We start from the raw sequence: 13,085 nt of genomic DNA on the forward strand, positions 1-13,085 counted from the left end.
GGACCAAAGAAGAGTCTACATTTTACTGGTACCTTGTGTAAGAAGGAAGGAAGGTGATTGGTACAGTTATATCTACACCTTCCAACACAAGACCAAGTTCTCCCAGGCACATCCTCCATCGTAATGTATCCTTCACTTGAAGGACGCCATATCCATCATCCAACTTTTTTGCTTAAACGTTTCTGCAAGCATGTCCTCACAAAGCGAAAATTTCAGCAGCATCAGATCCACAAGAGGCAAAAACGTCGTTTTCAGGGACGACCACACAGGAGTCTGATCACTGGGAGAGTGATCTTCCTAGGACAAGCTTTACGGGTGCATTTCTATAGTGCACACACGTGTGTGTGTGTGTGTGTTGGGGAGAGATGGGGGAAAGACTGCCAAGAGCACACTGGCTGTCCAAGGGACTCGGCGGTCTGGGCACTGGGGGGGGCCGTGTTTTGGTCAAGCAGCAACAAGCAGCTGTGAATGTTCTGGACTGGCCAATGGGGGTGTTTCCTCCATGTGACCAATATTCTTTTCACTGACGGACAAAAGAGGGAACTAAATAGCAAACCGTGCATTACGCGTGACACGTTTCACATACCCTGCACTTGCGTCGTGGGGTCTGGAGGGATGCATGTTGCATGCATCTGTGTCAGCTGTTCCAGGTTTTACAGTGGCTGCTGTAACAATGTCCATGAGCATAAAAGCACTGTTGAGATAGTTTCTGTATCTCATGCCCCTAAATAAAGTGCGTTTCCTAACTTGTAGCTGTAATTATTTCTCATCCTCTGCACACGGACGGTGGAACAACTAGGTTTTGTCGATGGTTTTGACACAGCAGAGTCTGAGCCCGGCTGATGTCTCTAGCTAACTGGGATTTCCCAACTGGTGCTGCACTGCTGGGCACAGCTGGCTGAGGTCCAGGTGACTGGGATCAGCCAGGACGCTCAGGGCCCCCAGCTAAAAGGTCACCCCTGTGACGTCCAGGGCGCCGGCTTTCTCATGGCGACGTCAAGGACGACCGTGCCCCTCCTCCAGCGGGCACAGAGGGGCGGGCCAAGAGTCGGACGGCCCCACGGGCGGGCCGGAGTAGTCTGTCTGCGCTTCTTCATTCCCGCCGCGTGGGCGCGGGCGCGCCGAGCTGTGGAGATGCAGCTGGCGGGTCCTAAACTGGGCGGGCAAATTTCAAACGAAAACAAAATAACCTTGGTCTACGGCAAATTGAGAAAAAAAAGCGATCAGAGGTGGGGGGGGGGGAGATTAAAGTGCCCTGATAACAGCAATGCAGAGCAGTGCAGGTACAGAATGACCAAGCGCACTGCTGCACCCAATTAGAGCCAACCACCTGCCTGGGAGAGCTATGCACTGACTGGCACCTGAAAACAAAATGATTAGTAATAATAACCATGGCAACAGCAACACAATTGATGGTGGGGGGAGACCATTGTTATCAGAAAAATGGCAAACCATTCAACAGCTATCCATTTCATGGGCTCTCTATGGAAGATCTCTGCCAAGCATTCATATAGGTATTGATTTAAAGGCCTTATCACCACTCCCTAACACTTACAGTACACATAAGTGCCAGTTTCACTGCAGCCATATGCTCCTCATTCTTGTTGCCTGGTGCTTTTCTGTGACAGCTGTAAGCGCACTACAGGAACAGTAAAATGCACTTGGCTGTATAATTGAAAAGCTATTTCTTGAACCCACAAAAATTAATCTTTCCTATTGACTCTCATGCTATGCCTTCAAATATTTTTAAATATGACATTTTAATGAGCTTATTATGGATAGGGCAGCCAGGCAATTCCTGGCGATTTCATTTAAATAAAGAGCAAAGTTTTTTTTTGCCTTTTTTTTTGGCACCTGTCACATGCACAAAAAACAAAACAAATGATCTGGGCTCATTTTCCCTGATGGTTTTGCTTTATTTCGGCTGAAAGAGGCAGGGATTGCCCTGACTTCACGTAGATATTAAAAACAAATAGACGCTGCTGTATATGTGTCAAACTGGTTGCAGTATGCAGCGGTTTGTAATGACTTTCCCATGGTAGAGCTCTCTTGTATGAAATGCTCTCTGCAGGCTTTGTTTTGCGCTTGGCTCCTCTCATGAATGATGAATATTAATTATGACCCATGCCATGGATCTGACTGTGCCTGCATCTTCACATGTTTTAAATGCACACAGAAGGCACTGCTGTGACTAATTCGAATGCCATCTTGTCGTGATAAAATTATCCTCTGTGGCACAGGATTGCTGCTTGCTGTTGAATCCAACAGCGGAGGCCTAACAGCCAAGAGATATGCAGAAACCGTGCAATGTATCAATTGAGAAAGTAAATGAAATGTGATATTTTCAAGCATACTGTAGACTGTAGCTGTCTTTGTGCAATATGGGCACTCTTAAAAGAGCTTTAAAGCTGTCATCAGAAACTCTCTCAATCTCAAGTATGATTTCCGTTAAAGCAGGCTGCACCTGTGGGCTTTTCTAACACTGCTGCAAGATCGGCCTGTGAGGGGAACCAGTTGAGGCTGCAAGCTTGCTTGCACAAACATCCCACAATTACACAAACATCCCACAATGCTTCCCAAAGCACGGCTGTGCAATTCACTCCTTGTAAAGAAAATGGGGCACAATTACAGGCCGGTGGCCCTGGGTGCCTTTTTTGATGCGAGAATCTAATAATAATTAATAATAATTGCTTACACTTATATAGCGCTTTTCTGGACATTCCACTCAAAGCGCTTTACAGGTAATGGGGATCCCCTCCACCACCACCAATGTGCAGCATCCACCTGGATGATGCGACGGCAGCCATAGTGCGCCAGAACGCTCCCCACACACCAGCTCTCAGTGGGGAGGAGAGCAGAGTGATGTAGCCAATTCATAGAGGGGGATTATTAGGAGGCCATGATTGGGAAATTTGGCCAGGACACTGGGGTTACACCCCTACTCTTTTCGAGAAACGCCCTGGGATTTTTAATGACCACGGAGAGTCAGGACCTCAGTTTTACGTCTCATCCGAAGGACGGCACCTGTTTACAGTATAGTGTCCCCGTCACTATACTGGAGCATTAGGACCCACACAGACTGCAGGGTGAGCGCCCCCTGCTGGCCCCACTAACACCTCTTCCAGCAGCAGCCTTAGTTTTTCCCAGGAGGTCTCCCATCCAGGTACTGACCAGGCTCACACCTGCTGAGCTTCAGTGAGTTACCAGTTGTTAGTTGCAGGGTGATATGGCTGCTGGCAATCTAAGGCAGGGGGTTACAAAACAGAACACCTCCCGCATGGATCCCCACTAGCTAAACTGTGCAACTCCTGTGACTGACACTGTGTGGAGACCAGTAACAAAGAAGATGACTTCAGCGTCAACCAGCGGAAATGTGACTCCTATTCAGGTCTTGATTCCAGGTTTGGCACAGCTTCATCTACAGCAGGACTGAGAGAGAGCAGTTGATCTCCCTCATTTGAAGATGGGAGAAAGACATCTGTTTGCTCTTCAGATGAAATATTTCAGGCTCTCCAATCTGCGAGTTCAATCAAAAGACCGTGTCACCATCTTCGGAAGTTTCAGCCCCATTGCCCTGAGACTGGAGCACTAGGAAAGCCCATTTGCTGGCTATCCACACACTGTTAGTTTACCGCTTGGATGTTAAAAAAATCAATATTTCTTAAGTGTTGAAGGAGCCTTGGAGATTAAAGAATTATCAATCTGTCCTTCCTTTTACAATTCCACACAAGAAATAATACTGGTCCAAACTTTCATACTAAAACTGAACAAAGATGAAAACAAAAGCAAAGATTTTCCATAGGACTTTTAAAGACTCTAAATAACCAGCAGTCGATTGGATTTGGGCTCAAACAGGCCTTTTTCCTGCTGGTTTGATTTCAATCGTGCGCCAGAGACAGGGCTGGGGGCTCTGCTGGACTGGGAATGTGTTAATCAGCTGCTCAACATTATTCATCACCCCTCTTAAAAATTCATCTCCCAAACAGCCGACAGATGAAGAAAGACGATCAAGCTCCTGCCAACAACCGCTCTTCGGATTGCTCTGCATCTCGAAGATCTGCATAAACAGCGTGGGTAATTGGCACGCCTGGCATGCAGAGCCAGGAGCCGCGAGGAGCCCAATTACTGGGCACTTTGCTCCGTTGCCACTCCGCGCTGGCAGGCTCTGCAGCGAACACTGTATTATATTAATCGCTCCCAGACACCAGGGTCTAATCAACTCATCTGTGCAACAGAAAGGCCTCCATCCAGACAGCGTTTAGTTAATATTAAGAGGACGGTGGTTGAGATCCAACATCAGACACCATGAAAGCCTATAAATGACTAAATGACAAATACAATTTTTCCAATCAACTACATGGAAGAAACCAAGCACAGGCTTAATGTCCTGTTACAGTCTCGCCAAGCCTTAGGGGGCTGAGATTTCCGAGGCCCTGAGGAAGGCTGTTCTTTTCCATGTGGGATAGTAGGGACTCACCAGGTTCCAGGCTTTGCAAGAGGAAAATAGAGACCAGTGCCCGCAGCCCAGTGCCAGTTGCTGGATTCCCCATCCTTGACCTGGAAGAGATAAGGAAAGAGGATGTGACTACAGGAGCAGGACTGAGCAGGAGTTAGTTTTGGTTTTTACTTCTGAGAGCTTAGAGTTTGACCACGTTTGGTGTATCTAGAAAGTGTTGTGAATCAAATCCTTGAAAGCAGGCGATTTCACTGCAGTTGTTTGTTTGTTTGTTTCTGCTTGTGACACCTGCTGTATCTATGCAAACCAATCTCTATGAGTTCTGAAATATTCCTTTCATTTTTTTGATTAACCATTTCGGAGTTTTCGAAACCAGATTCTGCTTCACACACAAACAGCCAAGGTAAGCGACCACAGACAGCTGTTTGGCCCGATTCGTAGCCTCACCATCAACAAATTTCACCAGTCAGGGTGCAGCTATGTCAAACTGATTGGCCCTAATAATGACATAATCTGGGATTGCTTCTTTTGATTAAATATGCATGAGGTAGAATTAAAACCCCGTTTTAGAAGGGTCCTTTTCTAACAGGCTGAGACAGTCATAGCAATTACATTAGCATATTTCCCATAAGTGCTTTTTGGCTTTTCTGGACACCCTAACTCTGAAATGGCATCTGCTTAGCTCAGACTATCATATGAGGAAGAACAATGATGAACCGAGGGTCTTTAGCTATGGGACAGTATGTGTGTGAAGTACATGAAGCATTCCCTTTACAAAACAGCTACTGAATTCCCAGCCAGGAGCTGCTTCTCTTGATCGACACCAAATACCTGTTTAAATAATAGATTTTCGTGGGTTTGAGACACTGCAGCTCGGGGCGAAATGTGAACCGCACTTAGAGAGATTAGGCACAGAGAGCCGGTCTCCATTACATTACACACACACCTGCTCAATGGCAAAAGGACATGACAGAGAATGGTTGATTATCTAACCCTTACACACACACAGCCTTTTCCCCTATGGTTTAACAGAATATTAAAACAGAGAGGTTTGCTGTTCGTTATTCACCAGTGAGACTAGGACTCCTTAAGAAAAACTAAGTACTTTTTTCACCGAAGGAGTGTAGGAGAGATGTGGAGAAAGTTAAAAAAGCCACTAACAGCCTGCATCTCTTGCAAAGCACCCTGGAGAGATTCTCGGATCAGCAAGATACCAACAAACAAAGTTGGCCCAAATGCCTCAGCTCGTTGGTAGTCTTTCCTTAAACAGGTGTGTTTCACATGTGGAATACCTGGTCAATCAAAACTCAGTTAGGAACCAACAGCATTAAGGAAATGAGGTGATCTTTCACTTTAAAAATAAAATATTTAAATGTTTTCACCCAAACAAATAATGTGATCAGTTGTATTCATTCCATAGCACATCCCACAGTCACTTTTGTTTTTAAAGCAGCCTCTGGTTATTTTACCATTTGGCCTGCTGCACAAAAACAGATTTTAGATCATGCAATCCAAGGCAGGAAGGCATGCTGTGATAGTTCTGAGTGCTTTTCACAATGCAGGCTTTTGTATGTTTCTGTACAATGAAATGATTGCAATAATAAATGCTAATTAAATCAGTGCCAAAGTGAGAGAGAAAAATCCTATACACCCAATAGAAGGCAACGCTGCGCCTCTCCTAGCTCAAGCAGAACATGATTTTTATTGGGAAAAAATGTCCATCGAAATTTTCAGATTTAGTCAATATCCAAAATAGTATTTAATGCATCGTACATTGCAAGAAGCCATTATATAAGCAGTGTTGACTCTTAATTAAAGTGTTTTAACATCACATCATTCAATTCGGCATCATGGGGGAGTCAGAGCCTGTCCCAGCAGCCAATGGGCACATGGCAGATGACAAGCTGGATGAGACGCCAGTCCGTCGCAGTGCACACACACGCGCACACCGGGCCCAATTAACCTCCAAGCATGTTTTTAGCCTGTGAGAGCACCGGGAGGAAACCCACACGAACATGGGAAGAACATGCAAACTCCGCGCAGACAGCCCCCCCAGGTCTGGGATTGAGCCCAGCTAGGAGGCAGCAATGCGCCACCACGCTGCCCCCATTAAAGAGGTTTTGCTTTCCCGTAATCAGGGCTTTCTGAAAAAAAAAATCAGGGCTTTTCCTATCCAACTACTCCTTTCACATGAGGTTGACTTCAGCACAGCACCACGTCTCCTTTGTTCCTTCTCTCTCTCCACCCCCCCTCCCCTCCATTCTCTCTCTCTGCCTCCCCCCCCCCGCCAGACAAGGCACAGCGGCCCTCTTCTTTCCAAATGACCTCTGCTCTCCGAGCCCTGAACCTTCCATCAGCCCCAAAGCCGGGGAGTCGATCTCTTAATTGTACCTCCGAGCGGCGGCTCGGCTGTGGTTTCGTGGGGCTCGGCGGAGGACCCCTCAAATTCCCCCTCCAATCACACTCGCATATACACGCAGCTCGCACAGATCCGAACCCTCTCTCGGGCACAGGCTCGCACTTATCACGATTATGGGCGCACGGACACACAAAGCGATTGTAAAGCTGTAAAACCCGCGACATGCTCTTGAAGCATCCCAGCGAATTTCCCGGCACCTTTTTATAAAAGGCAGTTGCAGGCACGCAGACGGAGAGAGCTCTCGGCAAGCACTTACTGAAGTCTATTATGCAGGAGTCATGCCGTCGTCTTCATTTTTATTTTTATGACGAAGCAAATGCATTATATACCTCCTTTTAAAAGTGCTGGCGTACCAGGAGTGCAGACCGAGGGTTCAGCCCGTGCGGCGCACTTCTCTCTCTCATTAATTGCGGAATTTAAAAGAACTTGCCAAATGATAAAAACACCTGCAGCTCCTGTCACTTCATTCATTCTTTTGTGTTACACAGGATAAATCAGGCTAAATGCGTTTCAAGAGAAATGTACGCACAAAGGCGCTTCCATATCTTTTAACTCCTCTGATTTTCCTCTAGTCTAACTGGTCTGTTCTTATGCTGAAGAGACTTTGCGTCACCTATAAAATACCATCCTTTGCGACATCTACGGTTAAGGGCAACGTCAGAGCTGATTGAAGGAAAAGACGGGGCCTACCAGTGAATACTTCAGTAATCTTGCTATTATGGATTTCCACGTTTTTTCCACACAGAACTGTCTGTCAATGTGGAGTGACAGACTATGTGGAATGTAGACCAGTGGTGTTCAGTGACACTGCTTTGTTTTTGTAAGGACTGTGATTTTACTCTGATTTGTTACACAGATCAGGGTGATGCAGCAGTCAGAGTGAGTCACCAGCACACCGGTGCATCTGCATATCTAATGATCAGATTAAGCATCAGTAGCCCATGCTTGCTGTCCCTCCCCCATATTATCCTTTACGGTGTCTTTTTTTCCCCATTCTCAGACCAGGGCAAAAAAAAAAAACAGTGCATTGCCAAGGTGATCGTTTTCTCCGTACAAGCTCTTCAGGAATGGAAAAAAAAACAACAAAAAAGAGGATAATGACAGTGGAGAGAGCTGTGCTCTGGCACGCTGCATCAAGAGTCTACCTGCTGAGAGAGCCATTGGTCTGTGCACATCATCCATAAGGCAGATGGGCAAATCGCCCTGTAAATGCGGTTTGTGCAGTACATTTGCAGGACAATCCGGCACCTTTACAACTCTCTCCCCAAAGTTTATAGCTTCACTGTGGCAAACTTTATTTCAAAAGGCCTTCACTTTTTTCGAACATGATAATCTCCTCGCATGCAGCGAACAAAGATCCTGGGCAAGCTCTTTTCTGAATTGCCGAGGCACGAGAATGACTGTAAAACTGCAAATATTTGTTGGCGCCGGAGATATATTTCGGTCTATTTTCATCAATCTTTTATACTGCGTACTTTGGTGTGCTTCTACCAGTGTTAACAACCCAGCATACAGTGATAGGCAGCTGCTTTACAAGCCCCATGAAAACATGAAACTGTCTTTACAGATGATGCTAACTTACACCTTAAGTACCTATAAATTTTCTAATGCGCTCTGTGCATGTCTGACCTTCAGTCGCGGTGTTAAGGATCCCTTCAAGAGCTCCCTGACTGAGTGATGAGTTTTCATTTTGCCAGCTGTGCTGTACATCACCGCAAAAGAACCATCTGGGGGAGATGCTGCACTGGGGAGCAATTTTTTTATTTCCCTGTCCAGCGCTGAAGATGCATGCAATAACAGTCTGCCATTTGCATTTTAAATCAAACAGCATAATAATGAGGACTCACTGCTGTGCGTGTGCGAGGCGTCACAATTAAGAGAGATGGGCTCTTAAAAACACTGACACATTACCGCCCCAGTGCTGAAAGGGTCTGTCAATTACACAGGAGAGGATTGCATTACCCTGCCTGTTGGTAAGGAGCATTATCTGTTTTCATCCTCTCTGATTGTGTTTAATGTTGCTCTTCCCTTCAGCAGTATGTGATCTGGGTATAGATTGTGCAGTTGTTGCTGGTTTTTTCCTTTTCCCTGATGTACCAGGTATTAGGGGAGATGCACACTAACAGTGCCATTAGCAAAGAAACAAGAAAACAGAATTTCTGATGAAAAATGTCATGGCTGTTTATATGTAGCTGATGACACCAGCCTCTCTGTTTTTGTGCACCTTTGTATTATTGGCATGACTTGCTTGGTGCTTGGTTCTGGAAGGAAGCTGAAGAGACAGGAACCGAACCAAGCCTTAAAGAATGAGGAGGAACAAAACCTTAATGGTGCCAGTGAACTGACTTCCTAACAAGGCAAAATCATTTCTTCCCGCCCTGCACTTGGACCTTGTGAGGAAAGCAACAATTTCTTTTTCCACCCTTCTGCAAAAAGGTTTTTTTTCCCCCCCAAGATCAGAGAAGGAGCAGATGAGCAGATTAAAGTTAACCTGTCAGTGCACACAGGGTTTCAGCAGGTACTTTAAAACAAAAATGCACTTACACACCATTAGATGTTGGCATCCCACAGCTAAGTTGCCTGTCACAGTTGTGTTGGTGAGCGTGGTTAGATCAATAGCAACCTTTTCTAGAAAAGTAAGTGACAGAAGCAACCTTAAGATAATTCTGCTATATCACCCCAATTCCAGCTGCCTAGACTGATATTGATTGGCCTGCTGGGTGACAGAAGCTGGGCCCTGGTTTGGTACTGCAAAGGGACAGATTGAATTCCAAGGACATGCCTTTCAAAGCAGTTATCATTCGGAGAACAAACTGTGATGACTGCAGGAACAAAAGAAGAGGCATAAGACTGTGCTTAGCAAACAACCAATAATGTATATACAAAATATCTATACAGGCCACATGATGGGTAAAACTGCAGCTCCACATCTCCAAAGTCCTGGGTTTGTTTCAGCCTGGGAGCTCCTGTCTGTGTGGAGTTTGCATGTTCTCCCTCTGGTTCATGCCATGCCATGGCCTCCCACCTCCCACAGATATGAAGTGTACAACCGCGCATGGGGAAGTCAGCTAGGGACACGACGCAGACTCAAACCTGTGACTCCTAGATCACAGAGCTCAATCTGTGCTGGTCCCAGTGCCTTTATCAGATGAGCCAGTAGGAAAACCGCAGTGATATTGGAATTACTGATGTGCACGTCGTCACAAGTTTGATTTATTAGTCACTTTGGCGACACTGTACTGAAGTGATCTCGTAAGCTCTTTTGAATTCGAACGCGGTTGTGCATCAGCTTAATCAAATTTGTACTAAATAGGGCATTTTTTTCCCCCCAGACCAAAGGCACTATCTCCATAGGCAGAAAAAAAAAAACAATGGATAAGAACATTAACACCCAACCAATTCTTTCTATCAAATAAAAGCCCTGACAAATTAAATAAGCTACTCTTAAAATGTATCTACGAGTGGATTTATTTCTTCACTCTGGAAAACCTCACCTCCCCAAAACTCCCCTCGGCTCAAGCTGTGCAAGGACTTCAACCTACAGCCTTCGAGAATTACAAGAAATGGATTATTAATCATTACAGGCGATCAACCCTGGAAATTGTGCCTGATATTGAGATATGAACAGAGTTATAAAGTGGCGCTGTACCTTTGGTTTGGCCTTGAAAGTCTGATGCAGGAGCATTGCTCTTCCCTCGGTGTGAGACTTTAAGTGATTGTAATGGGGGAGAAACGACGGTTAGGAAAGGGGACCGGCAAATTACCTCTCCCCAGACAAAATGAATACCGCTGCCTCATCACGCGCTCTTGATTATCTGAGGCCCTGACCCGAGCAGCGAGGAGAGAAGCCCATCCAACTAGCCACCACGCGGGGGAGACGGGAATTGTCTCTCGTCGGGAACGGGCGAGTCATCCAATCAAGGGAGGAGAGCCGGGAGACCGCAGCCAAGGCAGGGAGCCGCCAGCAGCACTGTTTTAATAAGACTTAACTTTCATATTGCTTTTACGAGCCTCTGGGGAGCTGGGGAGGCCCTGATAATGCGTTTCCAGTGGTGAAAGGCTGCTTTTGTTTTAATCATCCCTTAAAATGCAATTACCAGCCGGATTGGTAATAACATCTCACTGGCTGGATGTGTTCACGACTGAACAGAACTCGGAGGGGGAGCGCGGGTGTGTGTGTGTGTGTGTGGTTTAGTGTTGGGGGAGGCAGCAGATCAAGAGAAGAACAATAAAATACACCCGCTTCGCAATTTTATCAATACGGAAAGATCACAGTAGCCCTGCTCCCCTAATTAACGGTTCACCCACTACCACGGCTTCCGATAATTTGACACAGTGCCTTTTGTGTTCGAAACACTGCAAAGCTCTTTACAGTGAAAGTGCCAAAAGCAGAGCAGAGCCTATAAAACGACACGATACATCCTAACCCCAAAAAAAGGTTTGAAAACATTTTTGAAGACCTCCTTAACTTAAAGGCTCCAATGGTAATTTAGGTAGAAGGACAAATACTGAGTCTCGAGACCAAAGACCACGGTGGGCTCTGGCTGTGAACCAGACCTCTGAGACCACGTTATTCAAGGCCGTGTAGGTCAACAGAAGGAGCAGAGACTGGAGGAGCTGGGGAGCGGGGAGGTCTAGGCAGGGCTGGACAAAGGGAAAGATGAGGGGTTGTTAACGGAGGAAGGGAGGGGAGAGAGATGGACGGGAAATAGCGACACGTGAGATCCAATACAGTATGGGTGAGCAGCCCGCAACCACAGGAAACCCAACACACCTGAGTGGCATTTTTGAAGACAAGATCAACTACCTGCTTTGCTATCGGTAGAGACAATGTTACAAAACATGAAGCCGTTAGAAATGCTTATGCAAAGTTAAGGGGGCTCATGCTACTATTTCTTGTTTGTCCTTGTGGCTGCGAGTGTGACTCTTAGGGGTGCATCAGAGCGATAATACTCACATCAAAGTCTTTGCTGCCAAGACATTGAGTTTCAGTTTCCTTTTCTGGCTAAAAAAACATGAAGACAAAGCAAAAAATCAGAGGTGGCCAGTCCTGCTCCTTCAGAGCTAAATCGCTCATTTCTAAACACTTGGAACAAGTTCGTTTTTAGCCCTAAAGCAGGCAAACTGTTCGATTCAGCAGTCTAGAGATTATCCTAAATGCCCTGTAGCTCTCACAGAGCACAGCTGGGCCTGCCTGGGAGTTTGTCCCAGTGTTTTGCAATAGCAGGCTTTATTCCAGGCAGAGATGAGTAGAGAAGTAGAGAGTAGAGGAGTCATTGCCATATGTAGAAGTACATTGGAATTCTTACTCACACTGATCTCTCGGGACACACACAGTACAGCAGACAACACCACACAATGTCTGCAATGTACATTACCAACATAATAAATAATAACAACAGGAACAATAACTATGTTGTGGGACAATAAATACATAGTAGTGAGAAAGAAAAGTAGCAGACCATGTAAAAAGTGCAGAATGCAGATTTGTATTGAGTGCACTGCAGTAGGGTAGAAGCAGTTCTTGAGTCTCGTGCTCAGTGCTCTAACAGTGCGGTACCGCTGGCCAGAGCGCAGGGGGGGGGGGGAGAGTTTGTGGCCGTGATGGTTGGGATCCTGAATGATGGATGGGGCTTTATTGCGACAACAAGTGGTGTGAAGCTCACAGATTGATGGTCAATCACATCCTATAATCCTACAGTATGTGCCGTTGCACAAGCCTTTGTAGTGCATCTCTGTCATGCCTGGTAATACTGCTGTACCACACAGCGATGCCACTAGTGAGGACGCTTTCTATGGTGCTGTGGTAAAAGTTCATAAGGAGCTGCTTCCCCAAACCGCTTCTCTTTAAGGCCGTTGTGCCTTTTTCAGACTGGCCACAGTCTCGTAAGACCCAGCCAAGTCGCACAGTGAGAAAGATGCCAAAGATGCACAGTTAGAAAGAGTTACAAGACAAAAAGAGTGGTTGATTTCCCCTTGTGAGGAAAGTGGGAGAGAAGAGGAAGAATGCAGAGTTTGCACAGAGAGGGAGAGAAGAGAACCGGAGAGTTCTTGGAGAAAACGGGAACGACTGACTCCCAAGAGTTTTCCGGCGGGGGAGCGGAGAGGCCTAGAGAACCGAATGTGACAGACGAGGATGGAGGGAGTGACAGAGACAGGGTCTTGCGCAGACGGAGGAGAGAGAGAGAGCAAAGAGACATTCAGAGAGGA

At 46.2% G+C, this 13,085-nt stretch overlaps 1 protein-coding gene across 2 annotated transcripts in view; it reads right to left on the bottom strand.

The window, feature by feature from the left end:
* The window catches only part of ncanb (neurocan b), a 103,505-nt gene that overhangs the window by 73,536 nt on the left and 16,884 nt on the right, over window positions 1-13,085 (bottom strand). For both annotated transcript variants that reach the window (XM_069185917.1, XM_069185916.1), the window contains exon 2: window positions 4,478-4,557. In XM_069185917.1, coding sequence (XP_069042018.1) covers window positions 4,478-4,557 — 80 coding nt within the window. The remainder of the gene's footprint in view (window positions 1-4,477; window positions 4,558-13,085) is intronic.

This window comes from Lepisosteus oculatus, chromosome 29 (genome assembly GCF_040954835.1).
Source record: "Lepisosteus oculatus isolate fLepOcu1 chromosome 29, fLepOcu1.hap2, whole genome shotgun sequence".
NCBI lineage: Eukaryota > Metazoa > Chordata > Actinopteri > Semionotiformes > Lepisosteidae > Lepisosteus > Lepisosteus oculatus.